We start from the raw sequence: 9,254 nt of genomic DNA, 5'->3' as shown, positions 1-9,254 counted from the left end.
CTGGAGGGCGTGTGTTAGATTCTTTTCGAAGTTCATTGGCCTCCAATTTGGTATCTGTACAAAATTAGTTAAGATCAAAACCCTTGAGTAGTGGTAATGGTTATGACACAGAGATGGTTGATGATCCTAAAAGTTATAAGCTCGATTCAGAAGATTTCTATTATTCACTTTTTAATTTATTTTGATATTTGATTTTTACAAATTCTAATTATCGGTTTCAATTGAGAATGTAATTCTTTTTTCTTTTTCTTTTTCCTTTTTTTTTTTTTTTTTCATTATGCTATTATCTTTATTTTATTTTTAATGTAACTTAAGTTTTATGTGTGCTACTAGTCTACTAGCTTGGTTTGTTTGTGTTTTACAGTTTTACTGCTGGATTTGTTTGTGTGGAACTGTTGTATTGCTGGATCTGTAACTGAAGTTTTTATGCGTGCTGCTACTATTGTCTAGCTAGTGGCTGATTGGCTGTCTGCTGGATTTATTTGTCTTTTGCTACTTAGCTTGGCTATTGCTTGTTTGGGTGGGTTGCTTTTGCTTGTTATGTTTATGGTTTTGTATGTTTTAATTAGGATTCAGTTTGATAGATGCTGAAGATTTCATGTTAGAATTATTGATATTTCTTGTACTGAATCTATTATCTAGTGTTTATATATATATCAGGATTCAGTTTTTTTGATTTCATTAGGTGGATACTGAAATTGTAATATGTTGATTTCAATCATTTCATTAGGTGGATCTTGAAATTGTAATCTGTTTATTTTATTAGGTGGATGCTGAAATTGTAATATGTTGATTTCATTAAATGGATGCTGAAATTGTAATTTGTTGAGTGTTGATTTCATTAAGTGGATGCTGAAGATTTTGTTAGAATTATTGATCTATTGATTAAGTTATTAAATATAAATGCTGATTTACTAAAAAAATAATAATAATAATTTGTTTACTTTATAAATTACACTGCTGAGTACTAAATGTTGATTTATTAAAAAAAAAAATGTTTAATTATTGAAATGGGCTTTTAGTTTAGTTTACATGGTTAATTAGGTTTATATTTGCAAAAAGATTTTTTTTTTTTAACAGCAAAAGCCAGTATTTCTTTATTTTTATTTTTTACAAATCAATACAAAAATTTACGTAATTGCCGCTCAATTTAACCTGCCTTGCCCTGCAAACCCACGGCCCACTGCCCTGTGAGCCCTCACCCCGCATAGATACATTTAATATATTAAGGGTTGTGGGTCCACTATACCCAACCCGCATGAGTGCGAGGTGGGACCAAAAAGGGTGGAAAACCGCCTCTTGCCCACCCCTACTTCCTACGAAACAAGAAAGAGATCGTTAGAAGCGTGTCCGTCTCGGAAGACCGGGAGCATTCTGATGCCCAAATTAGTAGAGACTTTCTAAACTAATAAAGGGGTAAGTTTAGGAAAATAGTGTGCCTAATGAGACCTCATTTTCTTTTATAGACTTATTACCCCTGCCATTGCTCTCTAAGGTTTTAAGGGCGTGGTGTGTAACTGCTTTAACAAAGTAAACTTATAGTGATAAAAATGTCAGGTTTGTATGTATATGATGGTCACAAAAAAGTTACATTTTGGGAGCTTTTTTCTTTTTTTAATTTTTATTATTATTTTAGAGTGGGCAGCGGCAACAAAGCTAATTCTCCATTAACTTTTAGGTGGGCCTCGGTCTCTTAGAGTCCTTAAGAGTACTAGTAGCATCTTCCTTAAAATCTATATATTCTTTTATCTAAATGTAGGAAAAACTCTTTAAAAATCCTTTGAAATAAATTCTATTGTTAGAGCATTACCAACAAGTTTTTTTTTATAGCCTATTTTCTTCCCTACATATACGGAAAATGTAAAAAAAAAAATTAAAAAAAAAATCACCAAAAATACTAACAGCAAATATCATATCGGTTCTCTAAGCATTGAGAATGCTACAGTTCTACTCTACCCTATGTGTTGGGAACTAAAAGAGCTTCATTATCCATTATTTTAATACAAAATATTTATCTTTCATCTCCTATGTCTTATCTCTCATATCTTTGCCTTTTATTAGAGATTATATTGGAATATTGTGAAAAATGTAAGGGTATGTAAGAACTTATATTTATAAAGAAAGAATATTTAGTTGATATAAGGAAAGATAAAGAAAGCTATTGTGGAGTGTATTTTGATAAGGAAGTAAAAAATAGTTTCGTTCTCTAAATTTAGGAAAAATAAAAAGGAAGCTGTTGTAAATGCTCTTATTTCCTAAACTAAGGGAATGCTAATGGAATCAAAAGTTGTACCCTTAACATTATTTTAATATAATAAAGCTATCTCTTTCTTCTAATATTTATTTGAAACGATATTTAAATGTTTTCTCTTTTCTTTTTCTTTCTCTTAACAATTAATTTAAAAATATATTTTAATAGTATACGAAAATAATAATAGAAATTATTGTGGAATCGATTTATTTGAAGAGAAAAATAAAATGTAACATTCTAGAAAAAATTTAAGAGAATATCTTGCTAGTATTCTAATTCTGCACGGTATCTTACCGTGACAAATAAGCAAACTGATTTTCATCCCAAATGCATTCTTTTTCTTCCAGTCGGCAGTCAGCCAGTCACCTTCCAAATTCACATTACCTTTATCAATGTGAACTTCGCGGTAAAGTCTTAGCAATTAAGTCATTGGATATCTATCTATAAAAAATTTGAAGTCATTGGAAAGGAAAATCAAAGCCAAAGTGGAACCATTTTCCCATAATAATCTTCTTCCACAAACGTGTTGACTGGGCTTAATTAATTAAGTAGTCTTTTGGTGTTTCCCACATACATATGCCTATATAAAGTGGATGTTCCTTCACCATTGATATATTCTCAGCTCTCGAGCCAAGCGGCAAGTAAGCAAAGCGCACTAGTAATGGCTCGGCAATTACAAACCCTAGTAGGCTTGTTCTCCCTTTTGCTCATTGTCCTGATGATCACTGGCTCACAAGCGGGCGTAATCACGGTGTACTGGGGCCAGAATGGAGTTGGGGGCCAGAATGAAAATGAGGGCAGTTTGGCTGATACTTGCGCCACAGGCAATTATGGTATTGTGAACATAGCTTTCCTATACAAATTTGGCAATGGTCAGACCCCCTCGATCAACCTAGCCAACCACTGTGACCCAACCACTAATGGGTGCACCGGTTTAAGCAACGACATCAAAGCTTGCCAAAACCAGGGTATCAAAGTCATACTTTCTATTGGAGGTGCTACTGATACCTACACACTTTCCTCAGCTGATGACGCCAGGCAAGCATCGCTTTCATTATTAACTTGTTTATTGCCATTCTGTAGCATCTAATATAATTATATAAGCCCATCTTATTTTTTTTTTAAATATTATAAAATTAAGTTTTTGAAATATATAACAGTAAATTTACATAGAATGACATGTATTATATTTCAAATATGAAGTTTCAGTTTTTCTGTTTTTCCTTTCTTTTTTCAAGTATACATAAATGACTCATCCTGCCAAGTGTTAGTTGAAATTGCTATATGTCAACATTGTGGGTTAGTTATGAGATAAAAATGTGATTTTTTTCATTACTTTATAAATATATAAGGTACACATGTTTTAATAGTTTGTCACCGAGTGAAAGCTAGGAGTGGCAATTTTTGTTTGCTTGTCGGGTTCACGTTGTATTGATCACGCATGAATGTAAGACTTTACAAGTCAATCATACCTTAACTCATTTAATTAAACGAACAGGTTAGACCCCTTAATGCTAGTTCGCTAATGTCATGTTGGGTTTGTAGGTTGTGTAAAAAATTGTCAACTCTTATGTAGTATGTCGAGTCACGGGTACAAAACTATATAGCTTAACCATTATTAACCCAACTTTTTTAAAAAATAAAAAATAAACGAGCCAAATCCCTAGACTATAATTCACAAATTTCGATTGGATTTAATATTATTTGGTACTGTGCATGCATGCAGGAGTGTTGCAAACTACTTATGGAACAATTTTCTTGGGGGCCAATCAGACTCCCGTCCATTAGGTGATGCGGTCCTAGATGGCATTGACTTTGATATTGAGGCAGGCACAACCGAGCACTGGGACGAGCTCGCAAAGGCCCTATCAGAGTTTAGCCAACAGAAAAAGGTCTACTTAACAGCGGCTCCACAGTGTCCTTTTCCAGATGCTCGGCTAGGAGCTGCGCTAAACACTGGCCTGTTTGACTACGTTTGGGTCCAATTTTACAACAACGGTCAGTGTGAGTATTCTGGCAATGCCGACAACCTTAAGAGTTACTGGAATGATAAATGGACCACTATTCAAGCTGGTCAAATATTTTTGGGGTTACCTGCATCCCCTGAGGCTGCTGGGAGTGGCTACATCCCACCGGACGTGCTTAACAATGACGTGTTACCTTCTATTAAAGGTTCTCCAAAATACGGGGGTATTATGCTTTGGTCTAAGTATTTTGACAACGGCTATAGCTCAGCTGTTAAGCCCAATGTTTGAGCACTACTTTGCTTCTAACTTTACATATTTCACTTTATGAGATGTAATAATAAAATAAAGCATATTTACAGAATAAAAAATTGAGCAAAAAGATTTAGTAGCCGGTTTTCATCTAGAAGTTGTTCGATTTTTATTTTATAAGATTATGATTTTTAACACTTTGTGAGTTAGCGGTCGGGAATTGAAGATCACAAATAGGAACAAAAGAAATTACTGAATATGAATGCTTCTGATCAGTTAGCCAATAAGTTAGAACTTAGAAGCATGGTATTGAGAATGCTTCTAACTTTTATGTTCAAGTTGAGAGTATCTATCGCAACAATACTATTACGTATTACACGTTACTTTTCTCAAGCTATCAAAGAACAAAATTAACTACGCTCAATGGTTTCTTTTTTTTTTTTTTTTTTTTTTTTTCTCTCTCTCTCTCTCTAAAAAATTAGTCAAAGTTACAATTTAAATTCCATAAAATTACTAATAAAACTTAGTTCCATCTAGCACACATGCAATTATTGTCAGACTTAGGGGTATTAGATGAGCCCGACTTCTCATGAACTCAGTTCGACTCGGCTCGCTTAAATTCGATTTGATCCCAGTTCGAAAAACAAATGAGTTGTTTCTAAACATAATAATCCGCTCGTATATTAAATTAGACATATCATATATTAAATGAGACATATTGTGAAAAGCTAGTCGAGTTTGAGTCAAGCTCGAACTCAAGTAGGCTCTTAACAAGCCGAATTTGAAAGTTCGAACTCGGCTAGCTTAACAAGTTGAATTCGAACAACTCTTTAAAACTCGACTCGAGCTCGAGCCGAGTTTGAGCCCCTATTCTATGTGTTCGAGTTGAATCTGACAGCCCCAAGCTCGGCTCAGCTTGGCTCGAATACAGCCCTAGTCAAACTTAACATCTATTTACACTACAAAAATACAAGCATTTTGACACGTGCAGTTTGACACGTGTACAGTTTGACACGTGTACAGTGTCGTACACGTGTCAAACAGTTAGACACGTGCATTTTGACACGCGTGAGACGCGTGTCAGATGTGCAGGTCATTAACTGCACAATTTGACACGTGTATTTGAAATACACGTGTCAAACCGTTTGATACGAGTATTTTAAATATTCGTGTCAAACCGGTTTGACACGTGTATTGTGATACACGTGTCAAACTGACAGACACGTGTATCACAATACACGTGTCAAACCGGTTATTTTTTTAAAAAAAAATTCCAAATTGAATTTTTCATTTAAATAAATTTTTAATTTAATTATTTAATTGTATTTTGAAATTAAATTTAAAATACGATTAAATAATTAAATAAAAAATTTAATTCAATAAAAAATTCAATTTGGAATTTTTTTTTTTCAATTTAGTTTTGTTATTGGTTATTTAAAATTATTTGGTTTAATAAATTTTTGTTATTTCAAATTTTATTATTTCCGACCACAAATAACGCAATATTGATTTTACCCAAAAACAGCACAAAATCATATTACACAAACCAATAGTTAATAACGTATTCGTTAACTACGCAAATATTTACAAATAAAAATTAATTACACAAAATATCTACAAATTTGAAGGGCGTCCCTGCGAATCACGAGGTACCGTCCCAGGCGTGTTCTCGCCAACCGGCGATTGCTGCGCAAGGAATGGTGTAGCGGGCGAAGGTGTAGCGACAGTGGAATGCTGGCTCAGTCGTCGTCCAACAGGCGACAACGTACCAACCGTTGTCGAATTACTTGCAAATAATATAGACAATTAAAGTATATAATATTACTTGCAAAATTAAAGGGGTAATTAAAACAAATTGAAATTAATTTTGTCTTATACACAATATAAATCATACATGCAGATGCACTACTAACAGACGACGTACTACCTACGTGTGCAGGTGAAGACTGAGTACCAAGACATGGTGCTAATGCTCCCATGGAGGACATGAAGACCTCAAACTGTCGCATGCGCTGCTCCATGGCGTCGAATTGCTGCATGCGCTGCTCCAACAGGTCATTCCTCACTCGCTCAGCCCGTAGCTCCGCTTGGATCTCTTCCATCTTCCGAGCGTGTTCGGCCCAATCCCGAGACGTGCCCTGAGATGGTCCCCCCTCTGATCGAGGCCTGTATGAGAAACATGTCCCCTAAATAGGTGTGACGTTCGGACCAACCTGCCGAACCCTCCCTGCATACTCAGGCCTCCCAACCGTCTGTTCGTAAGTGTCATTCGGTGCCCAACGCACCGTGTCTGCGGAGACGCTTTGCGTGGCGGCTGGATCACTGGATAAACTCTGCGTCATCCTCTTCTGTACGTCGTCAACATGAAAAGTCATATATTGAATAATGACATATCACACATAATTTAAAAATATTAGTAAATTAAATCAGTAGCATACGCATAGGACCCGTGTACGTTCGTTCACGTAAGTGCCGTCCTTCCTAGTGTGGGTCTTCACGAACGACGCGACGCGAGTGGGGGGCGTGCCAGATGTACATGTCTGTCGTCATGCAGTTGACATATATAACAAACAGATAGCGATAAAAATAGTATAAAGAAAAAGAAAAACAATTAGCAACAAATATTAAAAACATAAACATATATATTTTCATACCTCATCGTGATTAAATCTGGCATAACTTTTAGATCTCGTACAATGAGGAAGGTCATTCTGCTCCCGCAGCCTCTTCATCCGTTCAGAGGTTGCCTACGCATTGAACATGAAAATAAAAATGTAAGCATTGACACACTTAAATTAAAACTAAAATTAAATGAGCTGTTATTAAAAAACCACAATATTTTTTTGGCCTACATACGATTTTATGCTCACTGCACCAATCTCTCAGCAGGAACTCTACATTTGCTGCGTCATACTCCTCAAAAAAATTGTCCGGCATTCTCACACGGATACTCTCGGGCGCGTCACCGTCTCCAATACATAGTTTGGTTTTGAACCTCGACTTCCACGAGCTGTGCTTACGGCCAATATCATTCCACGCCTCCTGTTGTGCCCTGCGCGCGTCTACTGATACAGGTAGATAGAACTCCTCCTGCACATTCAATCAAAGCATTATAAGTTTAAAAACTTCAAGAAAAACATTAATCTCAAGTTTAATTCAAATAAATAATTAAATTATATTCATAAACATACCATCAGCGCGTCCCACATTGCCTGCTTAATCTGCTTATTTACCCTCGCCCATGGTAACATAATATGAGTTTTAAGGATGTCTAAATATGTACTTATCCATCAATCGAATCTGCTCAATCCCTATGTGCTGGGTCGCTGGGTCGCCCGCAACCTCCTCGCCAACCCCTTCGGCTGGTGGAGGCTGCTGATCATCATCTGAATCCATATCCCGGGGGCTACCGGAGGCCAACTGATCGGTACCCAACATTGCAACGTCCTCCTCATGGGTACTTTGGCTCCCCCCCACATTTGACATCTGACTCTCACTGGAAAGTGGCACCTGGCTCTCACCAGATAAAGGCATCTGGCTCTCTACATGCCCCGGGCCCTGATTCGCCCCCGATGCTGGCATCTGTCTCGCCCCTAAAATCTGGCCCTGCATCGCCGCCTGTGCCGGTATCTGTCCCAACCCCACAACCGGCATTTGCATCTCCCCGGTCTGTGACAGTGAAAATCTACCATCCTGCGTCTCACTATCAGGGTTACACGTCATAGGTCCACTATACGTATACGAAAAGTACGGCGCATAACCCTGTGGCCCCATCCCCTCTCGCACCCACCATCGATAGGCGTTACCCGATTGGGTGAACCCTATCTGAGATAATGTCGGCAGCTCCGACAATGGAGAGCTGCAAGGTCCAGCTGTGCTGGTCTGCCCGTGATCTGATGTAGGCACGGACACCGTACCCGGCAACAATGGTCTATAAGCCCCGTCTGGGTGGTGTGGCCACGCCGCAGTATATAATGCCGTCGAATCAGTGGGCGTGGTCATGGGGGGCACGGGTGGGCGAGGTGCCCGTATGCATAAGGAGGGGGTCTCTGGTCCATCAATACCTGCGAACAAATGTAGACAAATTAATTAGAATATGTTTTTTTAATATATTTTTAATGAATATGCAAATTATACAACGAAATTTATGCAAATAATAAAAATTTGTATTGAGTTCAAGCGAATTGTACAAACAATATATATATCAGTCAAGTGTATTGAGTTCAAGCTAATTATACTCACAACAAATACATCAATCATTGTATCACGGGAGCTTCAATTGGATAAATGTCGGGCCTGTCGTACTCGAATTCATCATTCGTATCAGGTAGGTCATCAGTGGCTAGTACGAGCGGTACGCACTCATGGTAGGTTGTACCATCCTCATTACTCCCATCCTCCTGGCCAACGTCGTACACATTGCGCGGTTTGGTCTTAACCGCACAAACCCAATTTGGGTTCCTTCTATCTTTTACATAGAATACTTTATCCACCTGAGATGTAAGCAGGTACGGCTCGTCCTGAATTAGTTCTCTCCTGTGGACGAGGTGATTGAAGTTGACAAACACTAGGCCATACTCATCTATTGTGAATCCTCTGTCCATCGTGGGGTCTGCCCAATTGCACTTAAATAGGACGTACGTAGTCCTGTCATAGTACTCGACCTCAACTATATCGGTTAACTGCCCGTAGTACGTTTCGCCTTCAACGGTAGGAACACATACGCCGCTGTTCTGAGTCCTCCTTCCCACATCATGAGCAAGCGTGCGAAACAATTTTCCATTTAC

At 37.7% G+C, this 9,254-nt stretch overlaps 2 protein-coding genes across 2 annotated transcripts; one reads left to right on the top strand and one right to left on the bottom strand.

Moving 5' to 3' along the window:
* The first annotated feature begins 2,852 nt into the window (after positions 1-2,852).
* On the top strand, positions 2,853-4,606 carry LOC133864799 (acidic endochitinase-like). The gene is made up of 2 exons (XM_062301214.1): positions 2,853-3,289; positions 3,978-4,606. Exons 1-2 carry the CDS (start codon positions 2,913-2,915, stop codon positions 4,504-4,506), a joined length of 906 nt encoding a protein of 301 aa, XP_062157198.1. The 5' UTR covers positions 2,853-2,912; the 3' UTR covers positions 4,507-4,606.
* Positions 4,607-6,339: 1,733 nt separating this feature from the next.
* On the bottom strand, positions 6,340-8,845 carry LOC133862410 (uncharacterized). The gene is made up of 6 exons (XM_062298212.1): positions 8,710-8,845; positions 7,659-8,531; positions 7,324-7,557; positions 7,122-7,214; positions 6,906-7,007; positions 6,340-6,815 (listed from the first exon to the last, which is right to left on the bottom strand). The coding sequence occupies exons 2-6, from the start codon at positions 7,716-7,718 to the stop codon at positions 6,654-6,656; spliced, it is 651 nt and encodes a 216-aa protein (XP_062154196.1). The 5' UTR covers positions 7,719-8,531; positions 8,710-8,845; the 3' UTR covers positions 6,340-6,653.
* Between the last annotated feature and the right edge of the window lie 409 nt (positions 8,846-9,254).

The sequence above is a fragment of the Alnus glutinosa genome, chromosome 3, assembly GCF_958979055.1.
Source record: "Alnus glutinosa chromosome 3, dhAlnGlut1.1, whole genome shotgun sequence".
NCBI classification, from domain to species: domain Eukaryota; kingdom Viridiplantae; phylum Streptophyta; class Magnoliopsida; order Fagales; family Betulaceae; genus Alnus; species Alnus glutinosa.
This window is presented reverse-complemented; position numbering and strand designations above follow the sequence as displayed.

Excerpts from the sequence above, each read along its gene's own strand:
- LOC133864799 (XM_062301214.1), top strand. The coding sequence starts at position 2,913 with ATGGCTCGGCAATTACAAACCCTAGTAGGCTTGTTCTCCCTTTTGCTC. Across the intron at positions 3,290-3,977 it reads TCCTCAGCTGATGACGCCAG|GAGTGTTGCAAACTACTTAT; the intron begins GCAAGCATCGCT and ends GCATGCATGCAG.
- LOC133862410 (XM_062298212.1), bottom strand. The coding sequence starts at position 7,718 with ATGTTACCATGGGCGAGGGTAAATAAGCAGATTAAGCAGGCAATGTGG. Across the intron at positions 7,008-7,121 it reads CCAGATTTAATCACGATGAG|ACATGTACATCTGGCACGCC; the intron begins GTATGAAAATAT and ends GCATGACGACAG. Across the intron at positions 6,816-6,905 it reads AACGTACACGGGTCCTATGC|AAGAGGATGACGCAGAGTTT; the intron begins GTATGCTACTGA and ends GACGACGTACAG.